Source organism: Lissotriton vulgaris, chromosome 3_1, assembly GCF_964263255.1.
Source record: "Lissotriton vulgaris chromosome 3_1, aLisVul1.2, whole genome shotgun sequence".
In the NCBI taxonomy this organism is placed as follows: Eukaryota; Metazoa; Chordata; class Amphibia; order Caudata; family Salamandridae; genus Lissotriton; species Lissotriton vulgaris.
The window spans coordinates 24008021-24030456 of NC_141689.1; the positions used below are offsets into that span (position 1 = coordinate 24008021).

Here is a 22436-nt window from a genome sequence, read left to right on the forward strand (position 1 = left end):
TTCCGTTCTCCCACAGAACTGTGCCCAGAGATCTAGAACCTGGGTGAGTTAGGGTGACCCAAAACTCACCTTAGTTTCAGAAATCCCCTTACCAAGCTAGCTACAGTGTCTCATCGGTAGTAATAACTTCCCAATGACTTAGACAATCCAGAACATGAACTTAGGGTACCTCAGGTATCGTGGAACACATGAACACTCTTTCGTTATATAATCATTACAAACCGAAACTGGGAGGCAAAGAACACACGTGCAAGTTTGAAATGTTTATTTTTCAATGCAAAGTTCGCAAACGCAGTATCTTGTATAATATCAACATACATATTATAAAAATCAGAGTTAGCAGCATAGTCACTAATCCATAGTAAGCAAAAGGTGATAGCATGTTATGATGCAAAAATCTATAGAATTCTGTATCACCTATATTTCGCGCACCCTATTTAGCATATTATATTATATCTAAGAAGGTCTCATTTGGGTTCTAGCAGGGCGGGCCCATACCTCTAAATTTCAGGAGGAGTAGATCACATCAACAGCTACCAGCTCTCTGCATGCGAAGCATCAAGTGTGTTGATTCATTCCCTGTAACTCTATCTTAAACCCGAGTAGAGCCCAATGTTGGCAGCAACATTATTTGTGTTATGTCTAATGTGGTGCGAGGATCAGGCCTTCAGCAACCTTGTGTTAGGTTTATTCTTAGAGGGTGCAGTTCTCAGTGTGCAGACATTTGTACCAAGTGTACCAAGCACGACTGATATCAGAGCAATAACATATTATTCTCAAATAAATCACATCTTTCGTCTAGGCTGAAAGCTACAACAACAATTATGTGTCGTGTGCAAACTGAAGCCAAAGGAAAATATGGAGTTTAAACATTTAATAAACTCATGCTAATTTAACACAATATATAGTAGCGCTGTTCCTTTCTTCTCAATGTCATTGAAGTGCGCGGAGAATGTAAACCGTCTATCCAAATATATTCCCAAGTACTTATAATTGTCCACTACTTTCAATTTGTTGTTGTCAATTGTATAATTCAGTACTTTTGTACGACGGTGAGTTATAATCATGACCTTTGTTTTTGTGGTGTTTATTTGCAGAAGGTTCTGTCTGGTGTATTTAGCCAGTTCGTTTATGAGACGTTGCAGTCCTGTTTTCGTCTGACTAAGGAGAACAACGTCAGCAGCGTAGGAGAGGTGCGTGAGGGGCATTATTTCTAGGCATGGGGGGTGTGCATTAATCCCATCAAGCCTTGGTGTCAAGTCGGCCATGAATAAGTTAAACAGATGGGGGGCCAAGACACAGCCTTGCTTTAGACATTCACAGGTGCCGATCTTCCTTGTGAGTCGATTGCCGTTATCAATCTTTATCTGCATCCAGGTGTTGGTATATAGGTCCATTATTGGGTTTAAGATTGCATCCGGCAGGCCCTGCTCCTTCAATTTTGCCCAGAGTAATTGTCGGCTGACACGGTCAAAAGCCGCCTTAAAATCCACAAAGCATAATTGTAGTACTTGATGATTTTGAAGGCTTTTTCCAGCAATCAGGCTAATCGATATGGCGTTTGCCATGGTACCTATGCCACGGCGGAACCCTGACTGATTTACAGGTATTTTGTTGTTGTTTTCAGACCAATTTGTTAGGTCGGCTAATACCAATGAGGCGTAATACTTTGCCCCGGCGTCAATGAGCGCTATCAGGCGGTAATTTACAGGATTTTTTCGGTCTTCACCTTTGTAGATTGGGTTTATGATTGCCCCTCGCCAGCTTTCCTGAATCAGACCACCAATGTTTATTATCCGAAACAATTTGTAAAAGTTGCTGGCCCAGAAGTGAGGATCCTCCTTGTAAATTGCCTTAGGAACGCTGTTTGGTCCTGGTGCACTATCTTTCCTGCTTTTCTTTATTATTTGTAGTATGTCTGCTTCCTCATACGGTTCTGGATCTTGCTGATTGATGTTAATAAGATCAAGCGCTGTTGTATCTGCATTGGATCTTTTAAATGCTGAAATTTCTGTTAGCGGAGGAGATTCCATAGGATTTATTGAGAAGGTATCAACTAGATGCTGTGTCCAAGCCTTTTCAGTAATGCAGGTGATGCATATAGGGCTAGATGATCTGTTAAGTGTATTTACTTGCATCCAGAATGCTCTGGAATCAGATTTTTTTGCATTATGTATTATTTTTGTCCAAAAATCAGTGACCTTGTGTTTTTTTTGATCCAAATTTGTTTCTTATAAAGTTTCTTTATGAAACGTACGTTCTGCCATACCATGGATTGTGAACTGTGATCTTGTGCTCTCCTCACGGACTGTAACAAGCGCCTTTTTAAGGAGCGTGTTACCTGGCTGAAATGGTTAATGTTCTTTGCCTTATGCCGTGTATTGACATGGAGTTTGGTCTTTGGTAATTTATCCACAAAGGCAACCCACGTTTCCATAGCTAGTTCATTTTCTAGGGTAAGCTTATGCAGTAAATTCTTTGCATCTTGCGCTATTTGCGGGAGTGTGGCACTTGTCCATTTTAAGCGTTTCAAGTTTATCGTTGAAGTATCCCCTGCTAATTTTGGTGCGTTTAGGTGTTTTGAAGGTGTTAGTTTAATTTCGATATGCTGGGCCAAATGATCACTATCTGGAGAGCATATAATTTGGAACTTTTTGATTAATCCCAAGATTGGAAGGGAGACAACAGTGTAATTCAGAATTGTGGTTGAGCTATGACCGATGTGAGTGCGGTTGGGGGGTCTGTCCTGGCTTATTCTCCCATTTAACACTCGTAGTCCTTGCTGTTCTAGCTCCCACAACAAGTGCCGTCCCATTTTATCCAATCTCTTCGCGTGCGGGATTTCCTGTGTTTCGATAGCCCAGACTTCATTAGCTGTAATGATATTTTCTTCATCCTCATGCGGGTGAAATAGATTGGCATTGAAATCGCCTGTGAGTATTATTTCCCAAGTTGGCTCTTCTAGGCGGAATTTTGTTATTACACCACTGAGTTTCTTGAATAACTCTTGTTTAACCTTAGATTTTGGGTGGGCATAGATATTGATAAAAATAACAGTTCCAATACCAACCAGGGATCCCATTTCTAGTTTAATTATTCGCATATCTGTGGTGGATGCTGGTATATGGGAGGACTTGATGTTTAGTGCTGTGGAAATATAGACCGAAAGACCCCCCTTTGCTCGCCCATAGCTTTGGGTACGAGTGGCACTAACATGGAAACCCATTCTGCCCGGGACATCGACATTAGCCATGTTTCCGGTAGAGCAATGATGTCATAGGTATCCCAGGAGTCCATTTTATTTTTATCACTTATGATGTTTTTTGCTCCCGCGATATTCCAGGATAGAATTTTTACAGGGTTTTGATCCAAATGGGTGCCCTGAGTATTATGAAATTTTCACCTGTGTGCTGAGTTAGGTGGGAGTTACCATGGTAACAGGCTGAATGAGCACTGGGGGGATGGGTGATTATTATGTGAGTTTGAAAGTGTTGAAATGTAGAACCAATTAAAATGTTAATTTGGTTTTGAAAAAGTGTGGGAAGAATTTTAATTGGTTAAGTCCAGGGATATGTGTGAAGAATTACAGGGAATCAGTGCCATTGTGATTGCAGTGACTGAGGTGCATTTCATAGATTCTGCTTTAGAAAATCTGGTGTGTGTGACTGACACTGTTCTAAATCTTCAAATGTATTTTTAAAGATGAGTAATGATTCTTTTAATATAGATAGTGCTGTATGCAGTATGGGGAAGATTAAGAAACATATTGTTTTTCTTTATTATTGCATTGTGTGTCATGTTTTTTTGTAATGCTGGTAATTAATTTAAAATGGTGCATATTGGAAATGTATTTTGGAAATGAGTTAGGTTTCTGCCTTGTAATGTATTTAAATGGTCTGTGCTCTGTGTCAAAAACGATTTACTATGGTAAATGTTTTTTGGTGAAATGTCAGGCTTTAAAAGTTTGGTCAAGGATCACACTGAGTGTCTGTGTGAAATAAGGAATTATATTTTCACATTTTTCATTAATCTCACCTGTGTCTGCTGACAGTTTGCCTCTCTTTGCTTAAAGGGTACTCTGTGCCTGTGTCTTGTGTCACTTTATACCTGCCCCATCTCTCTCTTTGTGTGTGTCATTTCTCTCTTTGCATGTGCCTCATGTCACTCTGGTAAATGTTCTTTGGTAAAATGTCTGGCTTTAAATGTTTGGTCAAGGATCACACTGAGAGTCTGTGTGAAATAGGGAATTATATTTTCACATTTTTCATTAATCTCACCTGTGTCTGCTGACAGTTTGCATCTCTTAGCTTGAAATGTACTCTGTGCTTGTGTCCCATGTCACTCTTTGTGTGTGTCATTTGTCTCCTTGCGTGTGTCTCTTGTCACTCTGGTAAATGTGTTCTGGTAAAATGTATGTGAGATTAATAATGAAACTGTACTGCAGTATTGATGTGACACAGTTGCTAGGCTATAAACTTACGTATGTTGTAAACTAGTGTTTATATGGTTCACTTATTGTAATTGATATGTAGTATGTTAGTAGTGGTCTATAATATGTTATTTTTTCTTTACCACAGATTACAAACATGGTTTATTTGCCAAGATTACACAATTAGATGATTCATCCAAAACAGAATCTTCAGTGAAAAGAAAGAATTCTCCTGGTAAGCAAACAAAAGACTTTTTTAGGAAATTAACGCAATTTAAAAAAAAATCTTGTTATTGTTTCAAAGAAAAATAAAATATCTGTAAATACAAAGAAGAAGCAGAGCGCCCCAAAAAATGTTAGACCTGTAGGAGGAGATGATATTCTCTATAGTAATAGAAGGAGAAAACAATTTATTGACATTCATAGACGATGGTTTTATAACAGAATTGTTTTAAATTTATTAAAAAATGTTGATTTATCAAAAAAAGAGTGCTTTTTACAAGAAAGAAAAAGTATCGTGAAGATTGTGGATCAGGCTTTTGAAGTGAAAAATAAATTATTCACATTAGTAATTAATAGAATGTGTACACTAGATAAGGTAATCAATGTTTTTATATCAAAATGTAAGTGGAAAAGAGTAATTAATCGGACTCATTTTTGTGAGGTTTTATTCTGAAGAATGGAAGCATAGTTCAAGTTGTGAGCCATTTTTTAAAGAAGAAAGTTACTTTCAGGATAATGATTTAATGCATGCAGTTGACACCAGTGATCGAGCATATGAGGTGAAGGATGGTTGTCCGGTTGAAAAAGAAAAAATTGTCCCTAGAAATGCAGATGAGGTGTTACCTGAGGAAGTTTTAGGGAGATGTCCTAAGGCTCCAGTGTATACATGGAATTGTAGTAGTATTTGTAGTGTGCGACATGATTTAATTGATTTGTTTCACAATTTCTTATGGACATATAGTAAGAAAAGTCTCAAACAAAAGATGAAAATGTTGCAAGAGTTAGATCCTTGCAGAGTGAGAGAAAAAGCAGGTTTGCATGGGCATTCACTGGCTTGTCTTTCAAGAAAAGTATGTCAGAGTGTTTTTCACCATTTTAGGATGTTAGCAGTGCATCATAATAAAGTGAGGAAATTAGTGAGAAGGTTGTATTATGCAAAAAGTCCAGCACTTAAGCTAAAACAGTTAAACAGTGCTCTTTTGCATGGATCTGAATTAGATGTGAAGAAGATTTGTAAGGAAATTGAGTTTTGTTATTTTGGTGAAAAAGAGGACAGTGCAGAAACTGATTCAGTAATGGAAGGTAATGTGGAAGAGAATGTACAGATTTCATGTATAGAAAAATTTGACCATGAAATTACAAAGTTTAAGGTCAATTCAAGTGAAAGGCCTAATTTTCTTGTGTGTGTTGTCGAAGAATCAGACTAGGTTAGTTGATTTATATGTAAAAAGTGATATGGAAAATAATAATGAGTGGAAGGATTTTGCAACTTATTTGTTGGTAGAAAATTGTTTTGATTTGGGTTCTAATCAACGTATTTGTAAATATTGTTTTAATAAATTAAATGAAAACAGAATGCCTGCTAGAGCTGTTCATAATAATCTGAAGTTGGTAGACATTCCTTCTGAATTGTTGGATTTAAATACCTATGAGTCTATTCTGATTCAATGTGTGCATCCTTTTCAGGCTATTGTTCGCATGGAGCCTAAGACAGGGAAATTGCCTCCTTCAGATTTACAGAGAGGATTAAAGGGAAGAGTTGTTTATTTGCCTCTAGATTTTATGAAAAATATTGATACAATTGGTGTAGAAAAAGTAGAAGAGGAACCTCTGGTTATTTTAGGTAACGGTGTTCCGACAAAGAGTAAGAAAATCTGGCAAGAATTAGTGGATGTTAGGAAAATCAAAAAGGCAATGTTGTATTTGGTAAAAAACAATCACTACTACAAAAATATATATAAGCTTGAGAAGCGGAAACAACTGTAAAAAAAGATAGTGATGTCTCTGCTGGGCAAATTAAAAAAGTTGATGAACATTATATTGTTCATCCTTTACATTCCAAAGAAGTAATGGGGACTGCTATTGACTTGTTTCAAATGAAAGAGGCAAAAGGAAGTCCCAGTAGTGTATGGGAAGAAAGTTTGAAAGCTCGTTGTTTTCCCCAGTTATTTCCAACAGGTCAAGGTGGACGATATGACGACCGACATGTTCAAATTCCTACATCTGAATACCGTACTTTAAGATTATATGCCGAAGATCTAAGGTTTCATCAATGCATTCCATATTTGTTTCATCTACTAATTTAGAGTGACTTGTTTGGACTTTTTTATGCAGTGAACCATATACTGAAAAGTGGAGTACATCTGCAAATGTTTCGGCAAGGGACTTTATGGATAAAGTCACAGTGCAAAACAGTATTTTGGAATCTCACCTAATTAATCTTGTGTACTAACAAGTATTGGTACCGTCGCCATGGGGAATTGAAATGTATGCTAAGAAACTTAGGAACTCCTACATGGTTCCGCACTCTTAGCTGTGCTGAGTATGCTTGGGAAGACTTACTTCAATTTCTACAAGAGGCAAATGCAAACATTGAAAATATTGAATAAAAGACACTTGGAGAACTGTGCTTTTTGGATCCAGTGAATGTATGCAGGTATTTCAATCATAGGTTTGAAGCTATGATGTGTTTTATCACCAACAAAAAAAATCCTCCCCTTGGAGAGGTTTTGGATTTCTTTTGGAGAAAGGAGTATCAAGCAAGAGGTGCTCCTCATATACATATGCTGCTATGGATCAAAGATGCACCCAAATTTGGAACAGATTCCAATGACTCAGTAACACTTTCATAACCATCGTTGTGGAAAATACTGTCGTCGAAAGTTCAAATCCAAGGACAAGTTCTACACAAAATGTCGTTTTGCGTTTCCACGACCAGTAATATCTAAAGGAAGAGTGAACAATTTTATGTCTTCTCTGCGACATACTGTGACAAGAAAATCACCGAAAATTACATACAACTTAAGAAGAATTGAAGAGTCCAAATATATAAATGACTATAACCCAGTAATTTTGTCCATGTGGAATGCTAACATGAATATTCAATATGTTGCTGACAACTCAATTGCTGTGGCTCGATATATGACGTCTTACATCACAAAATCAGAAAAGACGGAACTAAAGGAAATGTGGGAGGAAATTTCACATGAAAAGAGTCTAAGTAACAAATTGTACATTTACAGTCTGAAGATGTTGTCGCATCGAGAAATTGGAGCATATGAATGTTCTGATCAGTTATCATCAGCAAGTCTATATGCCAAATCTAGAACAATCATTTGGGTGAGTCTAGGTCTTGCTGCAACACGAAAACCAAGTTTTGAAATCTAGATGTGGAGTGGTGTGGATTCAGATGCTCCATCCATCACTACCCCCTTTTGTACCACTTTTGGCCGCCATAAGTGTGGCAGGGTATGCTCAGACGTGATTCCATTGCTCATTTTGACACTGGATTCAAGCAAGCCGGGCTGAAGACGGCTGGAATGCCAGAAACCGTTTCTCAGAAGCTTGTTTCCGGTCCAGGGAAGACATGGCTTGGCAGTTCGGGCTGGACTGTTCCCATGAGGCACAGGGTCAGACTGATTTGCATATAGCCATGTCTGAACTGGGGTGGCAGAGTGTGCTAAAGAACGGTGATGGATTAAACCCAGATCTTTTGACTGGGTGTGAGTGTTTGATTGATTCAGATGCTCCGTCCATCACCACCCCCTTTTGTACCGCTTTTGGCCGCCATAAGTGTGGCAGGGTATGCTCACCGTGAGTCTCTTGCTCACTTTGCCACTGGATTCAAGCAAGCCGGCCTGAAGACGGCTGGAATGCCAGAAACCGGTCCTCGGAAGCTTGTTTCCGGTCCAGGGAAGACATGGCTTGGCAGTTCGGGCAGGACTGTTCCCATGAGGCAAAGGGCCAGACTGATTTGCATATAGCCATGTCTGAACTGGGGTGGCAGAGTGGGCTAAAGAACGGTGATGGTTTAAACTCAGATCTTTTGACTGGGTGTGAGTGTTTGATTGATTCAGATGCTCCGTCCATCACCAACCATTTTTGTACCACTTTTGGCCGCCATAAGTGTGGCAGGGTATGCTCAGACGTGAGTCCCTTGCTCACTTTGCCACTGGATTCAAGCAAGCCGGGCTGAAGACAGCTGGAATGCCAGAAACCGGTCCTCGGAAGCTTGTTTCCGGTCCAGGGAAGACATGGCTTGGCAGTTCGGGCTGGACTGTTCCCATGAGGCACAGGGTCAGACTGATTTGCATATAGCGATGTCTGAACAGGGGTGGCAGAGTGGGCTAATTAATGGAGATGGATTAAATCCAGATCTTTTGACTGGGTGTGAGTGTTTGATTGATTCAGATGCTCAGTCCATCACCACCCCCTTTTGTACCGCTTTTGGCCACCATAAGTGTGGCAGGGTATGCTCAGACGTGAGTCCCTTGCTCACTTAGCCACTGGATTCAAGCAAGCCGGGCTGAAGACGGCTGGAATGCCAGAAACTGGTCGTCGGAAGCTTGTTTCCGGTCCAGGATAGACATGGCTTGGCAGTTCGGGCTGGACTGTTCCCATGAGGCACAGGGTCAGACTGATTTGCGTATTGCCATGTCTGAACTGGGGTGGCAGAGGGGGCTAAAGAACGGTGATGGATTAAACCCAGATTTTTTGACTGGGTGTGAGTGTTTGATTGATTCAGATGCTCCCTCCATCACCACCCCCTTTTGTACCGCTTTTGGCCACCATAAGTGTGACAGGGTATGCTCAGATGTGAGTCCCTTGCTCACTTTGCCACTGGATTCAAGCAAGCCGGGCAGAAGACGGCTGGACTGCCAGAAACCAGTCCTCCGAAGCTTGTTTCCGGTTCAGGGAAGACATGGCTTGGCAGTTCGGGCTGGACTGTTCCCATGAGGCACAGGGTCAGACTGATTTGCATATAGCCATGTCTGAACTGGGGTGGCAGAGTGGGCTAAAGAACGGTGATGGATTAAACCCAGATCTTTTGACTGGGTGTGAGTGTTTGATTGATTCAGATGCTCCGTCCATCACCACCCCCTTTTGTACCGCTTTTGGCCGCCATAAGTGTGGCAGGGTATGCTCAGACGTGAGTCCCTTGCTCACTTTGCCACTGGATTCAAGCAAGCCGGGCTGAAGACGGCTGGAATGCCAGAAACCGGTCCTCGGAAGCTTGTTTCCGGTCCAGGGAAGACATGGCTTGGCAGTTCGGGCAGGACTGTTCCCATGAGGCACAGGGTCAGACTGATTTGCATATAGCCATGTCTGAACTGGGTGGCAGAGTGGGCTATAGAACGGTGATGGATTAAACATAGATCTTTTGACTGGGTGTGTGTGTTTGATTGATTCAGATGCTCCGTCCATCACCACCCCCTTTTGTACCGCTTTTGGCTGCCATAAGTGTGGCAGGGTATGCTCAGACGTGAGTCCCTTGCTCACTTTGCCACTGGATTCAAGCAAGCCGGGCTGAAGACAGCTGGAATGCCAGAAAACGGTCCTCGGAAGCTTGTTTCCGGTCCAGGGAAGACATGGCTTGGCAGTTCGGGCTGGACTGTTCCCATGAGGCACAGGGTCAGACTGATTTGCATATAGCCATGTCTGAACAGGGGTGGCAGAGTGGGCTAAAGAACGGTGATGGATTAAATCCAGATCTTTTGACTGGGTGTGAGTGTTTGATTGATTCAGATGCTCAGTCCATCACCACCCCCTTTTGTACCGCTTTCGGCCGCCATAAGTGTGGCAGGGTATGCTCAGACGTGAGTCCCTTGCTCACTTTGCCACTGGATTCAAGCAAGCCGGGCTGAAGACGGCTGGAATGCCAGAAACCGGTCCTCGGAAGCTTGTTTCCTGTCCAGGGAAGACATGGCTTGGCAGTTCAGGCTGGACTGTTCCCATGAGGCACTGGGTCAGACTGATTTGCGTATAGCCATGTCTGAACTGGGGTGGCAGAGGGGGCTAAAGAACAGTGAGGGATTAAACCCAGATCTTTTGACTGGGTTTGAGTGTTTGATTGATTCAGATGCTCCCTCCATCACCACCCCCTTTTGTACCGCTTTTGGCCACCATAAGTGTGACAGGGTATTCTCAGATGTGAGTCCCTTGCTCACTTTGCCACTGGATTCAAGCAAGCCGGGCAGAAGACGGCTGGAATGCCAGAAACCAGTCCTCGGAAGCTTGTTTCCGGTCCAGGGAAGACATGGCTTGGCAGTTCGGGCTGGACTGTTCCCATGAGGCACAGGGTCAGACTGATTTGCATATAGCCATGTCCGAACTGGGGTGGCAGAGTGGGCTAAAGAATGGTGATGGATTATACCCAGATCTTTTGACTGGGTGTGAGTGTTTGATTGATTCAGATGCTCCGTCCATCACCACCCCCTTTTGTATCACTGGTTAGAGGCTGCAGACCCGGAAGCAGAGGATGGCCCGGGACCAGGGTTCAATTCCCGACGTGGCAGGGTCGTGGACCAGGGTCAGCGGACTCGATAATTCTCGTCTCGGTGCCTACTCTAACCAGGGATCACACTCGGCAACTCTGGGCATTAGCTTGCCTCATCTCCACAACAGACCCCCACATACGCCGGGGATGCCTGGTTTCACCTTGGAGATACCCACTAGGGACCATCTCACAGGGAAAGCCAGGATGGGTTCCCCAGCGGTCTACAGCACGGAGATACCCCATGTGGAGTGAATAGGTCGGAACCAGCACAAGGCGCCAAGATCCGAATGGCAAGTCCTGGATGTTGAGTGCCTCAGTTGAGATTTCTGAGCAGTGCTTGTAAGACTGTCTGAAGCTTATGTGCACCTGCTGCAGCTTCACTATTGCCCTGGTGTGGCCAAAGGTCGCACATGACATAGGCGGCCGGCTCCCGAGGTCCGGCGGAACTTTTTTCCTTTTCCTTTCTGCTTCTTTTCCTACAATCCGTTTCATCTGTAGACACGACCAGGTCCCTGAATGTGTGCAGGGGGACGCTATTGATTGAATGAAAATGGCGGCTTGACACAAAGCTGACTCAAGCGTTGCTGTTGATGCTATACAGACAAAAATTGGTTTTCAGTTTGTACATTCTTCAGGATTTTTTTTTCTATCCAAGTCTGATTGAGAGTTTGTAGAAAAATGGCTTCAGATTTTCCACATACTACTCTTCAACATTCTTCCTAAATGTAACAATGTGAAACTCACTAGGAGAACGGCTGTTTCTGTTTCCTTTCAAAATGCTGCCAACAATATTTTCTGAATGGAAGACACCATCTTGTAGCATAAAGGGCCGAAAGGGGTTCTGGTCTGGCCGATGGTTGGTGGAGACATTTTGACTATATCTTGGACCTGCCCGGCCTCGCACAAAATGGCGCCGGTATAAATGGGACTCGTAACTCCTTGCCCGCAAATGTATATCTAGAAAATGTTATTGTAAGTGGCCCTGTCGTATTTTAATTACAAAATGTACGTCCACCGATTCCGCAACTGTTAGACACCTTTGTTCTTGCAACCTAATGGCCCGCTCGTTACGTTCCTCTACAGTGTAAATGTCTCCTCATCATATACGATTTCAGTTTGCTCCGTGGCCGGCCCACGTAGTTATAGGCCCGTATTTGTATACTGACATTTTCACAATAAATTTTTTTAAAACAAAACACGGTAGTAGTATTTACATTGGTAAAGTTTTTACTTTTAGTCACTGTTTTCGAATCAGTAAAAGGCAAGTGAAATAAAGCAGTCCAATTACATGACGGATAAAAGGTATAATATGTAGGAACGCAGTAAAGATAAATGGTCAAGGGCAGTTGTGTTTTTCATTTCTGCAACATAAAGAGATCGATAAGAATCTGATAATCAGGCGTATCGGCGACTAAGACAGCAGGCCGAGTCTCTTTTACTCAACGGCTCCGTCATGGAACGAAGAAACGCCCTTTTTCTCGAAAAAGGAATATATTTTACTTGCAGGACAGTTGTAAATTTTCCGGGAAAGTACATTAGCCTGGAATATTATAACATATATGTTTTAAAAAAAATAATGTTCGAAAACAATAAAAAGCGTAATTTTTAGGTCATATGACCAAGCTTTTCATCATTAAAATAACAAAAGCAAAATGAACCAATGAAAAGTTTTATTAACAAGTCACATGACCTGTTATGCTTACGTTACGCGCTGCGCGCCGCGCCTCGGATCACTTCCGGGTGCGCTAACGCGGCGTGTCATATAACGCATTACGCGACAACGTAGGTCAAGAATATAGTCAAAATGTCTCCACCAACCAGCGTTCGGAACACAACCCCTTTCAGCAGTCCAAAAAGTTCTGTTAAATGACAACAGAGGGGACAGGCAACAAGAACCATCAGTCAAAGAGGGGAGGGCAAGTTCTTCTCTTCCGGGTCATGTTGGGGCGCTACCGGAACTGATCGAATTGGTAGTCTACAGTGTTTCTGGATGTTTCAGACTAAAGCTGGCGTCAGCATGAGAGCACTACCATCTCGTAGCTCCGTCGTGGCCATTCCACGAGCAATCATGGCAGCCGCTCCCCACCAGAAGCCTGCGGGAGTCGGAGGCCCCCAAGACTTTTGTAGAATCTTCACGGCTGAGGGGACACTTTCGAGAATGGGACCCAAGCCCTATCAGGGAAGCGTCCGAGTTCAAAGGTGTCCCAGGGCCATTTTAGTGGACCAGCCCCAAAACCGAAGAGCCGGCCGCCATTTTGAGAGTCCTGTGGCAGCCGCCTATCGCTGCACCGCAAGAGCGGGAGCAACTCAACTACATGATGAGCAAGACGCTGTAGCCGCAAGAGCGGGCGGTAAACAGCTGAATGGCGGAAGAGGCACTGTGTAGCAAAAGCGGGCGGAATGGCAACTGAAACGGTAAAGGGGCGCCCCACTACAGCGTGTCTTCAGGTCAAACGGATTGTGGGACAAGGTCTAGAATTGAAGAGTCATCAAAAGGCAAAAAGTTCCGCCGGACCCCGGGAGCCGGCCGCCTATGTCGGGGGCGATCTCAGGCTACACCAGTGCTATAAGACTTGGGGAGGGTGTCGGAGCCAAGCGTCTTCTCCGAGTCCATGGCCATCACACCGCCCCTCAGGGGCCTCCGTCAAGCTGTTTAGGAAGGTAACATATCACATTGTTTTCTAATGCAGTCAGGTCCACAAACGACACTCACTTACTTTGAGAATAGTGAAGCTGCAGTAGGTGGAAATAAGCTTCAGACAGTGTTACAAGCACTGCTCAGAACTCTTAACTATGGCACCCAACATCCAGAACTTATGCCATTTGAGAATGGCAGTGACATTGAAGCAACTCAGGGACCAAAACCATTAACGTACTTTCACGTATGAAAATCTTACTTGGGGAGGGGGCAGGAGCGAAGCGCCCCCTCCCAGTCCGCGCCACCACACCGTATGTTGAAAATCTGAAGCCATCGTTCTACAAAGTCAACCAACCTTCGATTGAAAAATCTAGAAAAATGTACAAACTGAAAACCAGTTTTGGTCTGCATAGCATCAGTAGCAACGCTTGGTCCCCCCGAACTTATGGTGGAGTACCCCGATCCCCCCGGGAAGCCATCTTGGGCGGGAGGCGAGTCTCGGCTGGTATGCCCGAAGCGGCGTAGTCGGGGCGCGCCTTTTCCCGCCCTGGAGTGGGCTGGCCTAGACACTGACGCGGCCGGGCCACGCCCTCGGGGCAGGCCGGGGCGGGTTTACGCCCGCCCTGAAGACGGATAAAAGGAGCAACAAGCCAAGGAAGCATCCTCTTGTTCCTGTGCTCTGAAGCTGCACCACCTCGCTGCACGTGAGCTCGAGACGGAACGAAGAGCCAATTTTGAGCGTTATAATCCTCTTGTTTGTTTTGCAGATACTCTGTCGGAGAATGCCTAAGAAGGCGGGAAAAAGAATGACTACCGAGCAGATGCTGCGTGTTCTCATGAAAGAGGTGACCGACCTAAAGAAGCGAATGGCGGAGAAAGACGAGGAAGGGGGGCCGAAACGTCCTCTGGCGGGAACAGCTCCAGGAGGAAAAGGCAAGAGGCCCCGGAGGGGAACAGCTGGGGGAGACGTCCCAGTTCCCTGTACCCCGCTCGAAGCACCCACTCCGGTCCCGGAGGAAGGAAATCCGATTCCCGTAGTGGTCACCCCCGTGTCCGGGGAAGATATGCCGCCCGAGCTGGCAGCACAATTAGCAGCGTGGTTGGGTAAAGGTAGCAAGGGCGCCACGGCTGACGATGCGCAGGTTTTGATGAAACAGCTGCGGGAAACAAGGGAAGCGACGAAGGCGCCATCGCCGGCTGCGGCAGTGGAAAAACCACTTGGGTCAGGTCCAGTCGCAGATACAGCTTCCGGTTCAGGTAAGCGGCCATTGCCGATTGCGAGGGATGAGTCGGCACCCTCTCGAAGGGAAAAGTTGGGGCAACATGTCCCTCTGGCTATCAAGGAGAAGATATGGGCAGGGGAGTATATAAACATCTTCTCGTTGCTTACCGATCATTATGAGATGGAGCATGTTAAGAGTCAAAAGGAGCTCATGCATCCGAGTGTTTGGCGCGCAAAGATGGCCGCCTTTAAGGTAAATGAAAACATTGGTAATTGGGGCAAAGCATGGGGGGTTTTTACATCCATCTTGGGTGAACGTAGGCCCGAATTGCTGCCCGAATTGCCGATTTATCAATCACGGATCATGGGGTATTCAGTATCTCACGAGGGCAACCATTGGTTTTGTTACAACAATATTTTCAGAAAAGCAAAAGAGCATGATAAAAACTTAACTTGGGATTGTTATGATTCTGTGTCCTGGTCCAAAATGGAGGATTCCGGTATGTTGAAGGTGCCATTGGTAGGGAGTAACGTGGGTGAATCCTCCCGCCAATATGCGGGGACGCCCTTTCGATCAGGTACGGGTAACGACAATCACTCGAGACCAATCGGCAACGCAGGAAAAAGGGGGGTTTGTTGGAACTTTAACAGGGGGAAATGTACTAGGCCCCAGGGGTCATGCAAATTTAGGCACGAATGTGGGGGGTGTGGGCAATCATCCCATCCTGAGTCCATGTGCAGAGCCAAAACGGGTGATAACGGGGGTAGAGGAGGCGCCAAACAGGTCTGACATAGTCCGAGGGGCGCCTTTACCTACTCCTATTGATACCATGGCAATGATTCCCTGGCTCAGTGAATACCCGGATCACGCTTCCGCTGGGGTGTTACGGGACGGATTTTCGTATGGTTTCCGCATCCCAGTGAGGGAGTTTCAGGGTCTAGCAAAATGTAAAAACCAGATATCGGTCTTACAGCATACGACCGTGGTACAGGAAAAGATCGGGAAAGAGGTGGCTCGAGCTCGAGTCGCTGGTCCATTTAATGTGCCACCAGTTGCTAACTTTGTTTGTTCCCCTTTAGGGGTGGTCCCCAAGAAGGACCCGGGTGAGTTTCGGCTGATACACAATTTATCAGTCCCACGTGGTCTTTCCGTAAACGAGGCAATAGACCCGGAAGTGTGTTCGGTGCGGTACGCATCCTTCGATGAGGCCGTAGCCATATTGAATCGCCTGGGGCCCGGAGCGCTGATGGCAAAATCTGATATCGAGTCAGCGTTCCGGTTGCTCCCGGTACATCCAGACGATCAGCGTCTCCTTGGTTTCATGTTTCAGGGTCACTACTACATGGATAAGTGTATGCCGATGGGGTGCTCTATATCGTGTGCCTATTTCGAACAGTTCAGTTGTTTTCTGCAATGGGTCTTCACGAGGAAGACGGGGTTTAAACATGTTATGCATTATCTCGATGACTTTTTGTTTCTGGGGGCAGCCGGGGATCCAGAATGTAGACAGGCCTTGACGGCATTTTGTGTCTTGATGAATCAGTTTGGTGTGCCATTGGCACCAGGTAAGACTGTGGGTCCCTCGACTTGCCTTGAGTTTCTGGGGATCGAGCTCGATTCCGAAGAAGGTTGTTTTCGTTTACCAGATGATAAAGTGTTAAAATTCAGGGCATCTTTGCAAATGTGTATAAGTGAGTCTAAGGTGAAGCTACATCAATTACGGCAATTGGTAGGACAGTTGAATTTTGCCCTAAGAGTTATACCGATGGCCCGCCCCTTTTCTCGCTCGATCGCTCAAGCCATGGTCGGCCTGAGGGAGGGTCATCATCGTACAAGGCTCTCGGCAGAGGTTCGCCAGGACATGCGCATTTGGTTGGCATTTCTGGCGGATTTCAATGGTCGAATTGTCTGGAACAAACCGGCCGTGTCCTCTGAGGAGCTTGGGCTGTGGACAGATTCGGCAGGGAGCATGGGTTTTGGTGCCATATTCGGCACTCAGTGGTCGGCACAAAAATGGCCGTCATGGTGGCATGATAGTGGTCTGACAAGCAACATTGCTTTCCTAGAACTTTTTCCCATACTGGTGGCCCTGAGAACTTGGCCTGAGGGGTTCAGAGATCACTCTGTGGTATTCTGGTCTGATAACATGACCGTTGTTGAGTGTATCAATAGCCAGGCAGCACGATGCAAATGGATTCTGAGATTGCTCAAGGAAATTGTGTTATTGTGTATGCAATTGAATGTACTATTTAGGGCAAGACATGTCCCGGGGGTGATGAACCAGGCGGCTGATGCGCTTTCTCGTTTTCATATGCAGGCCTTCTGGGGTTTTCTGCCCACAGCGGACCCGGTGGCAGCACCCTTTCCCGAAGCTCTCTGGTCTCTCGGTGCCCAGAACTACAGAACCTCGTGGGAGAGAGTTTAGCACCCAGGACGAGGAAGGCATATGAAGGGGCGTTCCGTTCCTATTGGGCCTTTTTGGGGGCGGCTAGAGGGGAGCTTTGGGACCAGGAGGAGTTGGTAGTGAAATTCCTGCTGTCTTTACGTCAGGCAGGCAAATCAGTGGCTACGGCCCAGAGGCATCGGGCCGCCATTTCCTTTGTGGCTAGGGCTCATGGGATCCAGGACCCGACAGTGTCTTTCGTTGTGCAAAAAGCGCTACGTGGGTGGCAACGCCTTGAGGTTCACAGAGTAGATGAAAGGCGCCCGATAGGTTTGGATAGGTTGGCCCTGTTATTATCTAGACTCCCTGCAAAATGTTCATCCCAGTATGAAACGGTGCAATTCCGAGCCGCTTTTGCGCTGGCATTCCATGGGGCTATGCGGGTAAGCGAACTAGTGGCGAGGAACAAGCAGGACATGATGGGGGGACTGTGCCGAGAGCACGTTCAGATCAGAGGGGAGACGATGACTCTCTCGTTCCTCAGGTCCAAGACCGATCAGAGTGCGATGGGTGATTGCATAATCATACAAAGGATCCCCGGGTCCTCCATGTGCCCGGTGAGTTGTGTAGAGGAATATTTGGCACAAAGGGTGGCATCATGGGGGGGGACCTTGTTGAGACACGCTGACACCACCCCACTGACGAGGTTTCAGTTTCAGCGGGTGCTTGCGATGTCGATTACTGCTGCGGGCTTGAACCCGGGTGAGTTTGGGACCCATTCCTTTCGGATAGGGGCTGCTACAGAGGCTACAGCCAGGGGTCTGAATGTCGAACAAGTTAAACGTGTGGGGCGTTGGTCCTCCAATTGTTATAAGAGGTATGTGCGGTTGCACATGTTGTGAAGCTGTAATGATGTACTCACGCTTCTTGTTTTGTTTGGTTTCAGTTGCGCAAGCCTACGAGGCGGGGCGGACTATGCAGTCGACCCAACACCGGGCCAGCGGTCAGACTTCACCGGCTGTGAAAAAGGAGGTGTGGGTCGTGGGCCACTCATACGTGAGGCGTGCCGTGGACGTATTCAAAGCAGGTGACATGATTCACGTGGCTGGGGAATACGGGTACAGTGTGTCCTTCTACGGAAAGGGCGGACTCTGTATTGACCAGTTTCCATCATATTTTGAGGGTTTGCTAGGGCGGACGAGGTCACCGCCGTCGATAGTCATAGTACATCTTGGGGGCAATGATTTGGTCACCACTGGTAGACGACTTCTTCTTGAGGCGATGCTTTCCACTGTAAGTTGGTTGGCAAGAAGAGTTCCAGGGTGCACGATTGCATGGTCACATATGATCCCGCGAAAAGTATGGCGGGGGCTATTTCTGTTTCTGCTCTGAATCATTCAGTAAGGAAAATTAATAACAAAGGGAGTAGATTGTTCCGTTCAAGTACACTGCATTCTATTTCGCATGGTTGTATTATTGGTGACACTATGTATTTGGGGGATGGTGTTCATTTGTCCCGGGTGGGGAACGAGCTACTCATAGGAGACTGTATAGCTTGGCTAAAGACTTTAAGGCATGACCTTTAGGTAGGAGTGTTGTGGGGGGTCCGGATAGCCAGTCAACTATCCGGCCTGTGGCGGTAAGGTCATGATCGGTGAGCACTAATTGGAAGATCCCTATGAGTGGGCGTCACCCATTACGGATGGGAGCGCTCGAGGGAGGTGGCCATTGGCCCCTCAACGGGGTAGGCGGTCCCTTCTAAGGATGGGCCGCCGAAAGGAAAGGAAAGGCGGTCAAGGCCCCTTCCTGGGTAGGAGGGGCTACAGCCCCCTCCTGGAGAATTTCCCGGGGCCAGGTCATCTGCGACGGCAGATGTGGTAAGTTGTGTGGGGTTTGGGGGGGGTCTACGCTACCTTCTAGATACCTCACACGAGTCCTCGAACGACCTTTAAGTGGCGTCGAGTTTATTGGGGCCCCCGTCAAGTCAAGGGAAATTGGTAGATGCACTCGAGGTACACCTCTGTGCGGTCGCCCCTCACAAGTGAGGGGGATATTTATGGTTTAGGGATCTTGACACCGGTTACGACCTTGCCGTTGGCCCTTAAACGTTAGGATGTACAATTTCAAAATTTCAAGTCAAATGTTTTGTAGGATGTTAGTTCGGCTAGGAGAACCTTTGTATTAGAGAATATGTTAAGGTTAGCCAAACATCGCAATGTGGTAATGAAATTGTACATAATATGAAACTGTTATTTTAATGTTTTTAATTTTGTTTCATATTTTAATAAATACGGCCAGGAGGGTCACTCCCTCCCGTCTTCCAAAAGTTCAGAACTGTTTCCGGTGTCCCATCCTTGGGGATTGTGTTGAGAGGGGGTGGCGGGTATCTCAGCCATATGGAAAGGGGCGACCATTCGGTCCCCCCGAACTTATGGTGGAGTACCCCGATCCCCCCGGGAAGCCATCTTGGGCGGGAGGCGAGTCTCGGCTGGTATGCCCGAAGCGGCGTAGTCGGGGCGCGCCTTTTCCCGCCCTGGAGTGGGCTGGCCTAGACACTGACGCGGCCGGGCCACGCCCTCGGGGCAGGCCGGGGCGGGTTTACGCCCGCCCTGAAGACGGATAAAAGGAGCAACAAGCCAAGGAAGCATCCTCTTGTTCCTGTGCTCTGAAGCTGCACCACCTCGCTGCACGTGAGCTCGAGACGGAACGAAGAGCCAATTTTGACCCACCCACCAGCCCCTGAGGACAGCAAGTGGTTTTGAATAAAGTTTGATGTGGTAACTCTTTTGTTTGCAGGTACTGGATTATTATTGTGATATCTTTGAATATGCAATAAAGAAATGGTCAATTTGTGGTATGTTTTGCAAATAAAGTAATCCTGCGCTAGTATTGATCAGTAGCATGCTTTTAATAAAGTGGTTGCTTTTAACTGTCTTTTAGGTTTTAGTCATTTAGTTTAGAACTGTCGTATTTATTTTGGTCGGGCGGTAAGGTCATGATCGGTGAGCACTAATTGGAAGATCCCTATGAGTGGGCGTCACCCATTACGGATGGGAGCGCTCGAGGGAGGTGGCCATTGGCCCCTCAACGGGGTAGGCGGTCCCTTCTAAGGATGGGCCGCCGAAAGGAAAGGAAAGGCGGTCAAGGCCCCTTCCTGGGTAGGAGGGGCTACAGCCCCCTCCTGGAGAATTTCCCGGGGCCAGGTCATCTGCGACGGCAGATGTGGTAAGTTGTGTGGGGTTTGGGGGGGGGTCTACGCTACCTTCTAGATACCTCACACGAGTCCTCGAACGACCTTTAAGTGGCGTCGAGTTTATTGGGGCCCCCGTCAAGTCAAGGGAAATTGGTAGATGCACTCGAGGTACACCTCTGTGCGGTCGCCCCTCACAAGTGAGGGGGATATTTCTGGTTTAGGGATCTTGACACCGGTTACGACCTTGCCGTTGGCCCTTAAACGTTAGGATGTACAATTTCAAAATTTCAAGTCAAATGTTTTGTAGGATGTTAGTTCGGCTAGGAGAACCTTTGTATTAGAGAATATGTTAAGGTTAGCCAAACATCGCAATGTGGTAATGAAATTGTACATAATATGAAACTGTTATTTTAATGTTTTTAATTTTGTTTCATATTTTAATAAATACGGCCGGGAGGGTCACTCCCTCCCGTCTTCCAAAAGTTCAGAACTGTTTCCGGTGTCCCATCCTTGGGGATTGTGTTGAGAGGGGGTGGCGGGTATCTCAGCCATATGTAAATAGTTATTTAATAAAATGTTTTACCCTGTTTCTTTGCTGGTGTGTTGTCTATATTTTTTATATTTGCATATGGTTTGTCGTTATTTTGGGCGGGGTGGGTGACGGAGTCGAGCTGTCTTGCAGCCCTCATGGTGTGGAGCTCAGTTCATCTCACTATTTTCGTATTTCTCATGAAGGGTTGTTCCTAATATTTCTAATTTAGCGAGGTCAAAAAGAGATCCAATTAGTGGCCTACTGATTTTGCTCGATTACTTTTATTTTTTTACACGATTTTTCACTATCTGCATAGACTAAACAGAGTATTGCGACTTTGTGCTTGTTTGTAAATAGAGAATGATCCAAAGAGAACCAATTCTAAAACAGTAAATGCTTGGATAACAATCAATCAAATGGAGAGACAAGCAGGCACGACGGATTACAACGGGGGCAAAGGCCTGCGTTAACTACCGTTCACTATCTGCAAAGAGAGAGTACTACTAAGAGAAAAGAGGGGAGGGGGGGGCAGCGTTCAAAGCACATCAGCGTGCATAAATACGAAAATGTTTTTATCTATCACGTACTTGACATTTTAAAGCTTTTCATATTTGCTATTAAAAAAACAATGAAATTCACAGAAAAAACCATAGGTTATAGTGGATATATAGTTAGGAATTTGCATTTACAAAACCTTGAAAATTCAATGAAAAAACCATTGGTTTTAGGCCATATATAGTTAGGGATTTGCATTTACAAAACCTTATTTTACTCGCATAAAACCATTGAAATTCCATATATAGTTATAAGCGCTAACTATATATCGCGCACCCGCAATCCACTGCTGATGATGTCACATATTACATCATTCATGACATGGTTAGTGACATCACTGATGACATCACTGATGACGACTGATGATGGTTTTTTCAGTGAATATATATATATATATATATATATATATATATATATATATATATATATATATATATATATATATATATTCACTGAAAAAACCAGAGGTTTCACACCGGTTATAGTTAGGAATTAGCATTTAAAAAACCTATTAAATTCACTGAAAAAACCATAGGTTTCACACCAGTTATAGTTAGCTGGAAATTTTACTGATATAAAACCATTGAAATTCCCACGTTATAGTTAGTCGGACTCACTATAACTTGCGCGTGCAATGCACTGCTGATGACATCACATATTACATCACTCATGACATGGTGAGTGACATCACTCATGACATCACTGATTCCTAACTATAACCGGTGTGAAACCTATGGTTTTGTCAGTGAATTTCATAGGTTTTTTAAATGCTAATTCCTAACTATAACTGGTGTGAAACCTATGGTTTTTTCAGTGAATTTCATAGGTTTTGTTAATGCTAATTCCTAACTATAAGTTTCACTTTATAAATAAGACTGTTAGCACTCTAGTTGTTCTTTTTAACACTCTGGTACATTCTGTCATTGGGCTACAGTTGGGCTACATCTAGTTGAAATTTGGGCTACATTTACAATTTTTGGTCTC

The 22436-nt window shown here is 45.1% G+C and overlaps 1 protein-coding gene across 1 annotated transcript in view; it reads right to left on the reverse strand.

Moving 5' to 3' along the window:
- Window positions 1–4604: 4604 nt before the first annotated feature.
- Window positions 4605–22436, reverse strand: part of LOC147725845 (extracellular calcium-sensing receptor-like) — a 326872-nt gene continuing 309040 nt past the window's right edge. Inside the window, exon 4 of the mRNA XM_086963371.1 lies at window positions 4605–4661. Within this exon, the coding sequence (XP_086819497.1) occupies window positions 4605–4661 (57 nt within the window). The remainder of the gene's footprint in view (window positions 4662–22436) is intronic.